Genomic DNA, 16,421 nt, shown 5'->3' on the forward strand with positions numbered 1-16,421 from the left:
ATTTAAAATGCATAAGCAAAAGGTTAATGGCAGGAGAGGGGAGAAAAGGGGTAGGAATACGGGTAGGAGTCAGACACTGCAGCAGCCGCTATTCAATTTGGCCACACTTTCACACTGGGGCTGGGCAACCTTAAAGTACGCAGCGGCTAATTAGAATGCCTCGCCCTGGTGCACATTTTTCCAGTTCTTTAGTTGTCCAGTTCTCCAGTTCTCCAGTTATTTAGCTATACAGTTGGCGCAAAGGTAACATTTAGACACCAGAAATTACGAGTGGCAACTCCTGGCTGGGGACCTTGGCCAACGTGGCTCACAAATTACGCGAGCTTAGCCAATGAAGTAATTGAAATGACACCGAAAACTAGCGTTAACTTCTCGCTAACTAATTTCCCACATTTCACACATGGCGTATGCGTGATGCGGCATCTGCGTGCCTGTTGAACCCACGCCAATGCCAAACCCTTTGGGGGCAGCTGACCCAGTAGAATTGTCAGCTACGCCCGCTCAGCATAGACTATAAAAGGCGACACCTCGACATCCATTCGCCTGACTAAGTTAATGTTGTTCAAACCCGACGGATCGCCGGTCATGTCGTCGAGCAGTACACTACCACAGACGCCCATCAGTGAGTTGGTGGTGCCACCCAAGCCTAATCTCGGTACACTGGCCACCTCGAACCAATGGAAACGTGCCGCATTAATGGCCAAGTCCGCATCGGCTTGCAGAGATTCGGATGAGAGCGATGATGAAGGGGATACCAAGCAGCAGATCAAGTATGGCAGCGGTTTCCAGGCTGCCAAGGCCATCATCCATGAGTACTGCGACTACAGTACCATCCATGGCATACGCTACCTTGGCGAGAAGAAGCGTCCTTGGCTGGAGCGCTTGTTCTGGGTCAGCGTCTTTCTGCTCTCCATCTGCACTTGCTTCAAGCTGACCCTGAACATTTGGGACAAGTGGACCAATAATCCGGTGATTGTCAGTTTCGCCGAGAAGTCCACACCCGTCTGGCAGATACCCTTTCCCTCTGTCACCGTTTGTTCAGAAACCAAGTCTCGACAGAGAGCATTCAACTTTACCGACATTTACTGGCAGTTGAGGGATTATCGGAATAATGTCAGCGGAGTTGCCCCACTAACAGAAAAGCAGTAAGTCAATTTCCAAATCTAGTAATATTCATATATGCTAGTTATAAGAATGTTATTCTGGATCTGAAAGAGGGATAGAGTATTGAGTTCTTTCTTTTAAATTTATGGAAGTTCCACTCAGAATTTCGATTTTTGTCAAAAAGAGTTCTTAAGAGTTTTAGAGTTTACGAATACTGTACTTTGTTAATAAAATTATTAAAGTTATCCCTCTACAAATGTTACATCCAAAAATATTCCCATTAAAATAACCTTAACTCTCACAGAAAATCAACCTATGGAACAGTGACTCAAGTGTGTGATGCTCCATTGCATGACATCGATTATGGTTTCAAGACCAGAAAGGGTATTGAAATTATTGATACGCTCAGCGAGATAGCACCCTTATTTGAAGAGACCTATTTGGAGTGCAAATGGCGTAATGCTCCCGTTAAATGCAACGATATATTCCACAAGTTTGTCACTGAGGACGGTGTCTGTTATAGCTTTAACTCGTTGAATCCAGCTGAGACTTTTCGAGCTGAGGGGTAAGTTAGATCTAAATATTATATGCCAAATATTGAGTGAACAAATTCCTGCAGCATTATACCCGATTTCATATTCCGCGAAGAGAATCGTGTGGCCACGCAGTGGAGCGTGGAAAAAGGTTACAGTCCCACCGCCGATACAGAAACTTATCCGAATCGTGTTCTGGGACCGGGTGCCAAGGCGGGTTTGTATTTGTTTATGGGCGGCATGGAACTGGATTTCGATGATATGTGTCGTGGTCCAGTGCAGGGTTTCAAAGTAAGTGTGCATTGGAGTATGTTGGACAATCGATAGCATGATAATTTTCTGGCAAATTAGATTCTGCTGCATACACCAGGTGAGGTTGCACAGGTGACGCGACAATACTTTCGCATTCCCTTTGATCAGGAGGTGTTGATATCCGTACGGCCCAAGATTATTACCACCTCGGATGGCCTCAAGCACTACGAGCCCCACAGACGACAGTGTTATTTCCAAGAGGAGCGTCGTCTGCGCTATTTCAACATCTATTCACAGACTAATTGTGAGCTGGAATGCTTGGCCAACTTTACGCTCACTAAATGCGGTTGCGTTAAGTTCTCCATGCCAAGTGAGTTCAACTCAACTTCACAGATTTGACAGATTGATTTTGTTGTAAATTGTAATGGCTTTCAGGAAATATGAATATGCCCGTTTGTGGAGCTGGCAACTTGAAGTGTTACAATGATGCCGAGGACGAGCTGCTGCTTAAAGAGTTCGAACAGGGTATGGCCACCGAGGGGGAGAACATTCGGGGCCAGACCGACTGCAATTGTCTGCCCTCTTGCACCTCCATTGCATATGAAGCGGAAATTTCACAGGCTGATTTCGACTATAAGACTGTTGCCAGCAAGGACAAAACTGATGAAGACCAGAAAAAGCGAGAAGGGTTAGGCAATTTTCATTTCAGCTTTAAATGATCAATTTAAAATGTATTATGTTTATTATTTACAGCATGAAAATGTCGCGTGTTTCGATCTTCTTTAAGGAGGCACAGTTTCTCACCTCGCGTCGCTCGGAACTTTATGGCACCACCGACTTTCTGGCCAATTGTGGTGGTCTTCTGGGTCTCTTTATGGGCGTGTCCACACTGAGTATTGTGGAGCTGGTTTATTTCTGTACAGTGCGTTTGATTTCCAATCTGCGTATGCGTCGCAAGACACGCAAGGAGTTGTCCTTGGCTGCCAGAAAGGAGGCTTGAGGAATTTGTAAACGCCAAAACCGAAGACTGCCGCTTTATCAATTAACCAAGTGGCAAATGAAAAGGATTCTCTCTTTAGTACACTAAATATGCAATGTTTAAACGGCAAACAATGAAAATAAATTTATACTCTCAGCACAGTCAGCAATTGGAGACGTTCCGAAAGTCGTAGGAGAAGTAGGAGTAGAAGTCTGAGCAGCATTTGATAGTTGATAGGATAGAGCCCGCATATGCTGCCAAAGTCAAACGTTGTGGCTTTGTTGTGTGTGCATTTCAAATGGAATCAATTATTTTATTGTGTGATTTGCTGCTGCAATTTAATTCGATTGCCAAAAGTCAACAGACGCAAGTCGGCGCCCCAAAAACATCATCCCAGACTCATCTTCAGTCTCATATGTTATGCAAGGACAGGCCTTTGATTTGCCTGCGTCTACTCATATCATCGTCTGTGACTGTCAATTGACTTGTCTGCAGTAGTAGTATGTAGGAGTAGACGTAGCTGGAGTACGGCTATAAATGCGGGTTAGACTCGTACCTTTAGCTGTGCAAATAACTCAACTTGTCTCTGGTGGAGTTGTGTGCGTGTGTCTCTAATGGAAATCCAATTGAATTAAGTTAATTATGTTGGCAAATATTTAAACAATAGTAGCAATTTATACAGACATACAGAGAGAGAGAGAGAGAGAGAGAGACACACACACACACACCTCAACCAGTTGATACTTTAAATTGTGAGTTTCAGTTGTCATTTAGTTTAATTCAATTTGCATGCACGACTCGCGGCCCATTATTAGTATATAATTTGCATTGGCAACACGCAACAAATGCAGAGCTCTGCAACTGTTGTGCAACAGTTGTGTGTCGGCTACGTGATGCCAACTATTGAAATATGCATGACACACACACACTCACACGCGGCAGTTCTCGATGTTGAGTTCATTATGGCAACAAGTGTCGAAATGTGTCGAAATATTGCAAATAAAGTTGACACATTTGCATACCTAATAACATTTTCCATGCACATGTGCAAAACTTTATGCCATTGAGTGCAACATTTTCAGCGCCCCACGTTGGGCGCCATGTGGTGAGACCTTCTTTTTTTTTCTACCTCCAACAGCAGCAGGCATGAAACTAACTGTACAGTGGAGTATGCGTGTGTGTGTGTGTGTACACTTTGCCACTTTCCACTTCAATGTTGCAGTCGTGCACGCCATAAATACCCTCGCATGTGTGAATATAAGTACATATGAAATTTATGACAATTTTATATTGATGTCTGACGCGACTGTCTGCTGTCTGGTGTGCTTTATTGATGATATATTGATAAAATAGCGTGGTTGGCTATTGAAAATTATTGAATTATATTTGCAACAAAAATAAGTAATAAATTATGTTTAATTTATGTGGAATTAGCAGACATGGCAAGTGAGAGTTACATTTATTCAGGCGTCGGAAAAGCTCTAAAAACAAAAGCAGAAGATCTCTTTAATATATATATATATTTTATCAATTCTAGGAGTGGGCAGGAAAATTCTGAATTCAATACAACATCATTAAATTACATATATCTCTGATTTATTCAGTTCTCAAATAAAAGCTTCAATTGTAGACTTATTTTAAAAATTCCAGCGCGCGCAATGAAGTAATTTTTGTATAAAACTTTTGAGCAACTCTCGCAACTGTTGTATGTCGTTGTTATCAACACTGATGCGCATAATGTGACATTGGCTATTAAGGACTGAAAGCAACTCGTCAACTTTGGTCGATGTCAGTAATCAATTTGCATTTAAAATCCAGACAGCAGACGGCAATGAAGAGAGCGTATAACTTCAGGATAACATGACATTTGACATTGGCAACAGTAACAACAACAATGAACTGACAGGCCAACTCTATAACAATATCAATAAAAAGTTGTTTGCACTTTTGCGAGCAATTGCAAGAAATTGCAAGGAATTGTAATTAAACTTTTGCACAATGCTTTGCAACTTGCAGCTGTCCGCAGTGTCTAGCAAAAAAGTACAACTACAACAATCAAAATGCCTGGCAACAAGCAACAAGCAACAACAACAACAACAGCAACGACAATCGACAACAAAACAACAAACAATCGCGGCATTGGCCACCATTCGCTTCATTTGCTTGGCATGGCTTTAAATTTCCGGTTTCCGGTTTTAGACTCTCCCCTCCACACGTCACACAGTTGTTGCAGTTGCATGCGTCGCCATTGGCGGCCATGTTTGTTTGTATTTAAGTCGGTTTCTGAGCAACATTTTGCGGCATTCAACAGCACGCGGCTGTCATGTCAAGCGGCTCACAAAATACAGCTAGTTGGCAATGGCTGACTGCTTAAGCGGAAATGACTTGAATGCTTCTGCACAGCACAGCACGTTACTAGGCGACGTCACACGTGGCGTATGTGGAATTTCGCACTCGATTGCCTGGGCCACCTTTTGGGCCAAAAGTTTTGTGTAACGCGATTAGCGGTTTGCGTTTTGTTTGTCGTTGTTGTTCTTGTTATTGCAGTTGTTGCTGTTGTTGTGTCTGGGCTAAAAGTCGTTTGCATATGGCTATAAGACAGGTACGCTCTTGCAGCTACAGTAATTGCAGGTTTAGACTCAGTCAAGTTTCGAAAAGTCATTAAAAACTTCATTGCGCGCTAAAACTTTAAATGCGAATTTCGAAATTTGAAATTTTTGATTAAATCGTTTGATGGCGCATTTCCGCATCTCTGAGATTCTCAGTGACAAGACAATTAATGCAAAATGCATATACTCAAATGGCAAATCAATGTATATCGTGACATCAATTGCGAATTGACACCCACATAGATATAGCCACACATATACATGCACATATTCTCACATTGTCACGCACACATCTTGTTAATGTTGTTGGTGTTGTTGCTGTTGTGGTTGGCAAAAGAAATTTGTATGCAAACCGCGCACTAAATTAGATTCTTTTTTACTGCATTGGCATCGCCTGTTGATGATGACAACGCCATCAAGGAGATGCGGATATGCTTCTACATAGATGAGCTGCCTGCCGTTGTCCTTGCAGTAAAAGTGGAAAGCGTAGGGGGAATTGGGAGGAACAGCAGCAGCTCTAGCGATAAAATGCGTAAAGCTCGTTAAAATTGCAGGCATCGCTCCTTTTATAATACAAATAATGATAGACTGATGGGCGTTGCTTGGACGAAGTCGGGGATCTCAGGGGTGGTATTTGCTATTGATTTGACTTTTGCGTGGTGCGCCTTCGCGTAATGCATAGCGAAATGTTTGATTTTGATTGAGACTGGAAGAGGCAGAGGGGAGTTCGTATAAAATGTGACGATGAGCGTGTGAAATGCCTGTTAAATGAGGTCTTAGCTGTCCTGTAAAAATTAATAGTTCAAAGACATGTGTGTACAAGAGAATTTGAATACGCTTTCAAGTTCTAATTAAAGGAAATACTGCAACTTAACTGTCGATTCGTGTAACAGAACAGTGAGCAAACTGAAAAAAAATTAAAGGTCGAGAGTTCGATTTTGAAGCCAGGATAAAATATGGATGCTGTAGTACCCAGCTCAAATTTGACTTAAGCTATTAAATATGCTGTTGACAGTTTAGAACTCTATCTTCATAAAAGAATAAGACTAGAAGATACTCACTTTCCAAACAGAAAAGTACAAAACTTCGGAAGGGTCACTCAGCTGACTAACTTAATTTATCACTAGTATTTCTAATTTATATCCAGTAATTATAAATTTAATATCGAATAAGTCGGAGGCAAATTGAATCCAACAAAGAATAAGCCATAAAACTTTCTCAAACTTAATTTAAGTTAGGAGCTTAGAATAATATCTCACCTCTCCATACAATTATTTAGAGGTACACTTAAATAACAATCACACATCTATAAATGACATTCAGTTTTTTAATGTTTCATAACATTCGCATAATAAATATTGGTCACAAAATAAGCACAAACTTACCCAAATTGTATTTATTACAGGGTATAAGATTTCTAAGTCACAATACTATCATCTGATATTTGCTTGTTCATATCTGTGCAAAAGAGACTGCATTCTGTTGGCCAACAAAACATACATTAAATACACTCACAAGCATACAAACAAAATACCCGTACTTATTATGCATTACCTAATGAAAAGTGGGTGGGAAGTTGGCCTGGCCAAGAACAGAGCGGCAAGTCTCACAGCCCGAAGTCGGAGACTGGTAGAGGGGATAAGGGATAAGGGATAAGGGCGTAAGCAAATAATAAATAAATAAATAAACGAAAAGCGCAAATAACATTTGAGCGCCAGATTTAATTTCTAACGTTGAGTGCGCATATTAAAACAGGCAAAAAGGACGAAGGACAAAGGACGAGTGGGAGGATGAAGGGAAAAGTGGCTGTGAGCAACAAACAAAGATGATGCGGATATCACTGCGTCTGGTGTTAGTGCAAATGCAACGGAAATGCGGGATTCCTGCCAGAACGGGAGGTGGATATGGATCTGGAGTTGGAGTTGGAGTTGAGGCTGTGCGAATAGAAGAACTGAGGAAACTGAGGAGGCGGGGCATCAAAAAATAAACAATAAAAGCGCGGGAAAGGAGGAGTACGAGGGCTGGCAAATGCTGAAAATTAAACACGCCAAGTGGAGGGCGTGGCGGAAGGCGTAATAGAAGTTAGCGCGGGTAAACAATGAATTACGGAATCATGAAAGCAAATTGACTTTAATGCAAAAATCAAATATTTACACAGCGCGAGAAGAGCTGAAGGCAATTGCAATTGCAATGCTAAGACTGAAGGGAAGAGAGAGCGTGAGAGAGACAGTCAGCAAGAGAAAGAATCAGACATACAGTCAGATAAAGGCAAACAAATAAACACACACACACACACATACACATACACAAATTGAGGTTATGTTAGACGTTGCTCTTGCCCCAAAAACTCGTTTCGGCACTTAAATGCCAATGCACACACACACTATAACACACACTCACACACACTCACTCCTATAGCCGTACGATGTCTGAGCTTAGATATGACCAAGGCAGAATGCGGGCCAAGGGATTTCGAAAAGAAAAACAACGGGAAACGCAGGAGAGGGGAGACAAGGGAAGGGGCAACGCTTTTGTACGCCGTTGGTCTGCGGCGTATCCGGTTTTTGAGTGTATGTTATTAGCTCCGGCTGCTGTGGCTGTGGCTGTCCGGCGTGCCAGAATTTTACGATTTCATTCATTTTTGTGGCTGCCATTTGATGCCACAAAATATGCAACAAAATTTTATTTCCAGAGCTGCAGCTGCAACTGCAGTGGGTAAATAAAAATAGAAAATTGAAAATAAAAATGTGCAAATAAAAATATAAACTATTAGCAAATGTGTTGAAAAAAAAAATACACACACACACAACTACATATCCAAATCAACTTTATGAAACTTTATGCAATTTGCCAAAGAATTTTGCAATTAGAATGGAAATTACATCTACCCCGCTTGGTGGAAATACAGCAGAAAAAAACTAGAACATAGAGGATGCATTGCACAAATCTGAAAGCCATAAAAGTGTCGCTTTCAATTGTGTCCCCAAACCCCAAAAGCGACAGGCGACAATCGAAGCCAACAAGTGAAATTGAAACATTGCACGGACTACAAATTGATGATGAAGTGTGTTGCGAGTCCTGTGGGATGCCTTTTCCTTCCTTTTTTTGTGCCAGCACCAAGAGCTGTTATAGCTAAGCAGCGGGTATGTTGATTTTGAAAGAGGTTTTGGGAAAATAAAATGTTGTTAAGGGTTTTATATTCGATTAAGTTGATCTTGTAGCTGTAAAAGTCGACCTGTATAATATATAATTGAGTGTTAAATAAACAAATAACTACCCAATAGATATGCTTAAATTTATAGTAAGAGCTCTAAAAACTATATGTTTGATTCGGTTGATCTTAGCAATAGTAATAATTAGAACTATATATATACAATTTTTTGTCCTCATTCATTCACTGACTGAGCATTTTACAGGCCAAAGCGTTTGGCGTGCGACCTTAAAATTTAAGAACAATATACATAAGATAATAATAAATATATATAAATTTTTTAGCAAGAGTATTCAAGCTTCCACTTGCTGTGCATTCCCTTACTTCTTTCTCTTTTTGTCGCACTGATGCGACATTACTTTTTATTGCGATGCCTGGCGATGATTGACACCTCGACTGGCAATAAATTTTTAATTTTCAAAGCGCTGTGATAAACTGGCTGACTTTCTGAGATGCTCACGGGAAATCCTCACTGTCTGCCTGCCTGCCTCGCTGACTGAGTGACTGACTGAGGACACGCGCTCTCTCTCGATGTGGAGCTTGTTAAATTCAAATTAGAGTCTTGCTCTGGCTCTGCTCATAGACTTGCCGTTGACAGCGAAGATAAATGACAGTGCGCTGTGCGATCGCAACAAATTAACCTTGTTAGGGGCTGCAGCCAGCAACAGTTACAAGTGTATGTAATTTTTTATCGTCTCCAAAGCAGACACTCCCCTCTCTCTCTCTATCTCTATCTCATTCTCCCCTCTGTTGCTGCAACTTACACCACTGACGGACTGACTTATGAATGGCGTGTGGCAGTTTCAGCTGGGCGGGTTTTGCTCAGCTTCAATTCTGTTCTGTTCTGTTCTGTTCTGTTCAGTTTAGTTCAGTTCTGCATCGATAAATCAGTTTGTATATCAAATTGAATTCACGAGCGTGCACTTGACACCAGCACACGCACATTTATCAGCCGCCTTCCTCCTCTTTCCACTCATAAGGAAAGATGCATGCAGTCGATGGAGAAATAAGCGAGAATTCTTTGGCATTTCTTTGCACTTTAAGCTGGGAAGGAAGCATGAGAAGAAAGCCACAAAATTTTAATTTCAACTAAAAGCGAAGGCAAAACATCAGCGTTTTGCATTATAAATTATTCATTACATTGGACAAGACCACGCCCACGCCCACGCCGCCCCCCGCCAACGCCACTGACGGCAGCTCGTTTGCACCTAATTTGATTTTTAGTTGCGCTGAATGGCTGCTGTTTTCTCCCGGATCCGTTTTTTGGTTACGACTTTCCGGACTATGCAGTGAGTGCTCTGGCTGAGCTGCGGTTGCCCTGTGGCATTCTTTTTGTTGTTGCCACACGGGCAACAAACACATGAGGATTGTGCCACGCCTTGGCAGCTTTGGCGCTTTATTTCTCCTTGGTCGTTGCCATCTTCGGGCTTTCATTCATTGCGACTCCCGTCGAAAAAATGTCTGTTATGTGGCTGCTAGAATTTTGCAGTAATTAATGGCAACTGTTTGATTAAAAAATTCCATAGTCTGTGTATGTGTTACCCGAGTCTGAACTGGCCAGAAGTCAACCCCGAACACCAACAAAAACAAATCTATGCAAATTCCAGAAATCGCTTTAATCTCAGCGCTTATTTTAATCACTGTTGCTAGAGGGGAAAATATACTACTTAGAAATAAACTAGAGATATCTAGAGATATCTTAGCTACCTGGAAGTAGTTCCTTTTGAATATGAAATGTAGCTAATTTTCAAGAGTCATTTGGATAATTCTGGAGAATAACTATACTGATAAGAAAGACTATTTTCTAAATCAAGACATTTATTGTAGATTCATTTTTTCTGCTAAATATCTCAAAAAAAACGGGCTCTAAATACATATTTTATTAAAAAATGTTGAAACAAATTGTCAATAGTCATTTTATTAATATTAATACAAACAATTACATGTTTGACTTTTTTTCATAAAAAACCAACATATTTTGCAACTTTCAGTGTTATTTTTGATTAACCAATATCTGAGACATTTTTAAACTGGGTATAAATTAATCTACCTAAATCTTATCAAAATATTAGTAAGCAGTGACTTATAATTCAGTTCATATTTACGTTAACTTTTCCAAAAATGGAAATAGCAGACCAAGAAGAGGAAGACGAGGATCATTCGGAACTGAATTGGAATTTAATTGTCTTTCGATGGATTATTCTCATACTATTCGGCATTTGCCTGGTTAGTTAGCAACTTAAAGACATATACAAGTTAAAACTCATGATATTATCTTCTAGATTTTCAATATTTTCGATTGTGTACATCACGCTGCCGTCATCACCTACTATTCAGCATGTGCGGAGTGTGAATTTACGTATTATGAGGCTTTAGTATTGGCAGCTTCCTTGGGAATGATTGGTGTTCTCCTGCTGGGAATTTATCTAGTGCTTTTGCAAAAGACTCGTGCGCTGCGAGTTGTGAGCTCTCTGGATTGCTTAACTATAGCATATATATATATATCTGTATTTTTATTTGCAGTACAACATGATCATTTTTCTAACCGTCTGGCTGCAAATGCTGCTGATCCTTGTGCTGACCCAACGCTATCCCATTGCCCACATTGTGCACTACAGATGGTTGAGTCAGAAGAGCTTGGCGTATTATGAGAAGAAGGTCAGTCCAATCATATTAAGGTCATATTATAATTTCTGTATCTGCAGTACTCTTGCTGTGGCGTTCTCGGACCGGATGATTATCTGCTCACATCTGGGGAATTACCGCGTAGCTGTTTCGCCAGTGAGAGCCAGCTTACCAAGGATCTCTACTATAGTGGTTGCCTGAACAGAGATACTATACCCACAACTCTTTTTCGCTCCGAGCTTTTGACTCCCTTATTTCAGGTAAGATAGGGGAAGTTTTAAAAATCAGTTAAAAATTAATGTAATTTTTTTGTAGCTGCTTTTAGTAATATTGGTGATAGTGTATTATCTGCACCTGAAAAATACCGGTGCACCAGTGCGTTCTATTCGCAACTTGTGGCAATCGTGCATCATTTTCTAGTTATTGCCTCAGCAGCAAATTGTATTTCCATTTGCATTTGGATTTGCATTTTCATGCAAGACAAATTGGATGATGGCACTGGGAATTGAATATTGGCATTGGCAGGGCTTACACTTCTCATATTTCACAAGCTGCAATCAATAACGATAAACACTCGAGTGTCTGTGTTTCAGCTCGAAAAGGATTCAAAAGCATCCAATGTCCACTATGCATATGCATGAGCCAATAAAGAAATCAACAAAGGATAAAGGACACGGACTCAAACACGGACACGGACACGGACACAAGTTGAGCTCTCGAAACGTTATACAAAATGCAACCGAGCGGCACATGCCACACGCCACATGGCTCAAGGACAATCCCTTAGACGTTTTTTTTTTGTTTTTTATACTTGTACATAAATTTTATTGTTGTCGACATTAAATTTTGGCATCGGGAAAAACAATTTTCAAGCATTTTGAAATGCATAAAATATGCATACAAAATGCTCAGCAGAACGACCAACTTTATGGCTAAATAGTTTCGTAGAGGCTCCCACAGAGTTAATGCTTTTTTATGTCCCTATCTGAGTCGAAGTTTCGCCAAACGATTTGGCTAACTTTTCCGCCACCAAGCCCATAACCATAACAATAACAACAACACTTTGGTCAAGCTGCTGAGCTGAGTTTATATGGTAACCAAAAGGGGTCATGTGGCTCATTAAACTTTGGCCAACAATTTTTTGCGCCCCAACAAAGACAAACAAAAAGTTTTGCACTAAATATTTGCACCCTTTTGCCTTTGAAAAAACCAAAAAAAATATAAAAATAAAATAAAGTAAGTGGCGACTGATGAGCATGAACTCGGGAGCGAGGCATAAAATTATGGCACACATACGCCCCATTAAACGGCAGACAAATGGGAAGGACAGTAGTTAGGGGAGGGGGGGAGGGGAAGACCAACTGTCTGAAAATACTGTGAATTAGTGATGTAAAAATACATCGAAATAGCGACAACTCTATTTTCGCAGAGACGAAATAACAACAAAAATAAACTTAAAAATAATAAACTAGTTGAGTAATAAAACTAATTTTGTTGGCTAAATTCATGATAAATCGAGCTATATTTTTTTTAAGCACGCTACGCTTTATCTGACATTCCCAATTCTATTTTGAAAACAATTCGATTTATTGTTAGTTTTTCCGATATATCGACAAATCGATAATTATTTGGGGCGATTTTCTATTTCGATATTCAAACCGATCTAAAATTTGGACTTACATCATAACTGATCATCATCTTCATCATCTCAATAGACCGGGATTATATTCAACTAAAGGTTTACTTTATTTTTCGTTTATAAAATCAAAAGTTGTAACAATTGAAGCGCTGTTTAGTAGCCCCAGTGTGAGCCGAATCCGTCGAAGCTGACGTGGGCAACACCGATGGCTGGTGAGTACTTGACATAGGCAGCTGGAGCAGCAACTGGAGCGGAGTAGGCAACAGCGGGTGCGGCATAGGTCTTGGCCAGCACAGGAGCAGCAATTGGCGAGGAGTAGACAGTCTTGGTCAGAGCTGGAGCTGGAGCAGCATAGGTGACAGCGGGAGCAGCATACGAGACGGTCTTGGCCAGAACTGGAGCAGGAGCAGCATAGGTGACAGCAGGAGCAGCAGCGGCATAGACGGACTTGGTCACCACAGTAGCTGGAGCACTGTAGACTGTCTTGGGTGTGTACACATTGTTTGTGATGCGGGAATCCACTTTGCTGACACTGGAGTAGGGAGTGACCACGTTCTTCGAGTAGGTGGACACGGTGCCGCCGAAGGAGCGCACCACATTCTGTTGGGTGGTGCCCACGGCATCGTAATGTGGCTGAGCCAGCTTGGCAACCACCGGAGATGCCACATAGGTGGCAGGTGCCAGGAAGCCAGCATTTGCTGCACTGAGCACAGCGCAGAGGGAGAGCAGGACGTACTTGAATGCCATGACTGTAGGTTGTTGTTTAACTGCAACTGGAATGGTTACTGATGCTGAACTGGGCCAACTCTGTGACTTAAATAGCCAAAAAACTGTTGGCCCAATTTCACGGTCACAATTCGCACATATATAGTATGTGTGTGACAGATAGACTTAGGCCTAAGCCTCTAAACAAAACCAGAAACTGGTTCAAACCACAAACAAATGACGAGGCACTCGCACTCGCACTCGCATTGAGTGTATTCGAACTGCCCCAAGTGAATTATTTTGAATACTATCAGCAGCTCATAAATTTTCCAGAGCAAAAAACTTTTATTTTATTTGCCAGGCGTATTTTTCCATTAAATTGAGTTCAAGTCAAGCAGCAAATATGCCACGGGACACATCCCCCCCAAAAAAAAAAATGAAGAGAACTCTCAAGGACTCCTCTTCTGGTTGTGTCAACTTTAATGGTGGGGTGTGTTTTTCTCTGCTTTGTTGGCAAAAGACTTGTTTATGATTTTTGTACTTTTCCTGCAAGTTTTTCCAAAATGTATTTCCCACCAGTTTGCTGCTGTTCACGGGGCGCATGATGAATATTTATTGAAATTACCAAAGTTGCCGCTGCTTCAAATTGAATTGTGTTGCCAACTTGGGATGCTTGCACTTTCCTCTCCTTCCCCCTCTTTCGCCCAATGTCATTCTTTTGAATTGTTGTTTTTTTGTTTTCTTTGGCAAATTGTTATTAATATTACACGTGGGCCAAAAGCGACGTACTCCAAACCTAATTACCACGTTTAATTTATGTGCGCAAATTGGCTTTCAAATCTGTGGCCCAATCACGCAGACAGTTGGACAAACAGACAGACAGACAGACAGACAGACAGACAGAGAGTCATTCAGTCAGTCAGTCAGTCAACGAAATTCGCATCTCATTGTGGGCAGCTTCGATTACCAAAATATTGTTTGGCACGCGTCAATTGCGTATAAAAGCCGCAACGTTTTGGCCAAAACAGCAACAGTCGCAGCTCAGTCACAGCTCAGTCACAGCCTGTTAAGCAGTTTCAATTTCAATCGAATCCAGTATCGTCATGGCATTCCGTTACCTCATCTCTCTGTGCGCTTTGGTGGCCTATGCCAATGCTGGTCTCCTCGCCAGCCATGTGGCTGTGGCGAATCCTGCCGTGGATGCCGTGGCCTCCACTCATCAGAATGTGGTACGCTCCTTTGACGGCACCGTCTCCAGCTACTCGAAGGCTGTGGATACGCCGTACTCCAGCGTACGCAAGTCGGACACTCGCATCCAGAACAATGTGTACACTCCGGCTATTGCTAAGGCTACTTATGCCGCTCCATTGTACACTCAGGCCACGCCCATTGTCCAGAAGGCTGTATATGCTGCTCCAGCTCCAGTTCTGACCAAGACCGTGTCGTATGCTGCTCCAGCTGTGACCTACGCTGCACATGCTCCAGTTGTGGCCAAGACTGTCTACTCTGCTCCTGCTCCAGTTCTGGCCAAGACCGTGTCGTATGCTGCTCCAGCTGTGACCTACGCTGCACATGCTCCAGTTGTTGCCAAGACCGTCTACTCTGCTCCCGCTCCCGTGCTGACCAAGACCTATGCCGCTCCAGCTGTTGCCTATGCTGCTCCTGCTCCCGTTCTGGCCAAGACCGTGTCGTATGCTGCTCCTCTGGCCACCACCAATGTGAACCATGGTCCAGCTGCCACCACCTACACCCACAATGCACCTGCCCTCGGCGTCTCCAGCTATGGCAGCTCCCAGACCGTTCACTACTCCCCCGCTGCGAGTGTTTCGCACATGAGCTTCGATGGCTTTGGCACCCACTGGGGTTTCTAAGGAGATCGACTTGAGATTGTTACAGCTTCTTGTTAATGTTGTTGGTTCATAATAAAATTCACATTTGTTGCAAGCAGAAACCTTGACAATGCTTCCGTTTGGGCCTCAATCATCGCATGGGCTAAGCAAAATGAAGCCTAACAAGCAATAAACGAACAATTGTCCAAGCTGCCAAAAAGTGCTCAATGATTATATCAGAGCCGGTTTTTTGCGACGTCATCGTTGGTTTGTTGGTTTGTTGGTTTGTTGGTTTTGGCCACGGCCTTCGATGGTAGTTAAGCGGCTTTGCGATAACTCATGACGGGGGCGTGTCCGGCGGTGCTCCGGTTCTCCGGTGTTTCAGGTTGCGCATTATATTATGTGCCATTAATTGGATTTAATATATTTGCACACTTGCCCTGCCCTCAGTCCGAATTGGTGTTGCCCTTAGGCTGCCCTGTTGATCTATGAAATTGAAATCATAATCGAAATCAAAATCAACTTCATTGCCATTCGATTTACAATTGTGACCCGGTTATGAATTGAGTGCTTGTGCTTTTTGCACTTGTTATAATTATTGTCAGATAATTAACGGGCATTTCAGCTGATATAACATCAATAACAATATGCATATACATTTCCATTGTATTGGCCGAGCTGAAACCAAACATTTAAATAGTACAATCTAGCCACGAACTTTACTAATGGCAACCAATAGACTTAAACTGACAGCCAAATATTGAAACCACATATACATCAATTATGTCTATTCAAGGTAATTTGCTTTAAACAATTGTTTACTTAGTTAAGGGTTAACGATCTTTGGCTGATCTTGAAGTAAATGTGAAAAAAATAGAAGGATTGTAGTATATTTTCTAGCTGCTTGATTATTTACCATGAGTTTAAATTTATAT

General features: G+C 41.8%; 4 protein-coding genes across 4 annotated transcripts; 3 read left to right on the plus strand and 1 right to left on the minus strand.

Annotated features, from left to right (window-relative positions):
* The first annotated feature begins 555 nt into the window (after positions 1–555).
* Positions 556–3,029, plus strand: LOC117787163 (pickpocket protein 28). The gene is made up of 6 exons (XM_034625610.1): positions 556–1,145; positions 1,409–1,669; positions 1,724–1,928; positions 1,989–2,259; positions 2,325–2,577; positions 2,643–3,029. The coding sequence occupies exons 1-6, from the start codon at positions 556–558 to the stop codon at positions 2,887–2,889; spliced, it is 1,827 nt and encodes a 608-aa protein (XP_034481501.1). The 3' UTR covers positions 2,890–3,029.
* Positions 3,030–10,809: 7,780 nt separating this feature from the next.
* On the plus strand, positions 10,810–12,178 carry LOC117787166 (protein late bloomer). The gene is made up of 5 exons (XM_034625613.1): positions 10,810–10,914; positions 10,971–11,150; positions 11,212–11,346; positions 11,394–11,573; positions 11,629–12,178. The coding sequence occupies exons 1-5, from the start codon at positions 10,810–10,812 to the stop codon at positions 11,731–11,733; spliced, it is 705 nt and encodes a 234-aa protein (XP_034481504.1). The 3' UTR covers positions 11,734–12,178.
* Positions 12,179–13,041: 863 nt separating this feature from the next.
* On the minus strand, positions 13,042–13,706 carry LOC117788000 (cuticle protein LPCP-23). The gene has a single exon (XM_034626652.1). The coding sequence runs from the start codon at positions 13,697–13,699 to the stop codon at positions 13,106–13,108; it is 594 nt and encodes a 197-aa protein (XP_034482543.1). The 5' UTR covers positions 13,700–13,706; the 3' UTR covers positions 13,042–13,105.
* Positions 13,707–14,760: 1,054 nt separating this feature from the next.
* LOC117788123 (cuticle protein 16.5) lies at positions 14,761–15,604 on the plus strand. Its single transcript, XM_034626790.1, has one exon. It carries the CDS (start codon positions 14,761–14,763, stop codon positions 15,526–15,528), a length of 768 nt encoding a protein of 255 aa, XP_034482681.1. The 3' UTR covers positions 15,529–15,604.
* The last annotated feature ends 817 nt before the right edge of the window (positions 15,605–16,421 follow it).

This window comes from Drosophila innubila, assembly GCF_004354385.1.
Source record: "Drosophila innubila isolate TH190305 chromosome 3L unlocalized genomic scaffold, UK_Dinn_1.0 0_D_3L, whole genome shotgun sequence".
In the NCBI taxonomy this organism is placed as follows: domain Eukaryota; kingdom Metazoa; phylum Arthropoda; class Insecta; order Diptera; family Drosophilidae; genus Drosophila; species Drosophila innubila.

Bases quoted from the DNA above. Each gene is read 5' to 3' on its own strand.
- LOC117787163 (XM_034625610.1), top strand. From the start codon at position 556: ATGTTGTTCAAACCCGACGGATCGCCGGTCATGTCGTCGAGCAGTACA. The intron at 1,670-1,723 runs GTAAGTTAGATC...AAATTCCTGCAG, and splicing joins GAGACTTTTCGAGCTGAGGG to CATTATACCCGATTTCATAT. The intron at 2,260-2,324 runs GTGAGTTCAACT...AATGGCTTTCAG, and splicing joins CGTTAAGTTCTCCATGCCAA to GAAATATGAATATGCCCGTT.
- LOC117787166 (XM_034625613.1), top strand. From the start codon at position 10,810: ATGGAAATAGCAGACCAAGAAGAGGAAGACGAGGATCATTCGGAACTG. The intron at 11,347-11,393 runs GTCAGTCCAATC...CTGTATCTGCAG, and splicing joins TGGCGTATTATGAGAAGAAG to TACTCTTGCTGTGGCGTTCT. The intron at 11,574-11,628 runs GTAAGATAGGGG...ATTTTTTTGTAG, and splicing joins TTTTGACTCCCTTATTTCAG to CTGCTTTTAGTAATATTGGT.
- LOC117788000 (XM_034626652.1), bottom strand. From the start codon at position 13,699: ATGGCATTCAAGTACGTCCTGCTCTCCCTCTGCGCTGTGCTCAGTGCA.
- LOC117788123 (XM_034626790.1), top strand. From the start codon at position 14,761: ATGGCATTCCGTTACCTCATCTCTCTGTGCGCTTTGGTGGCCTATGCC.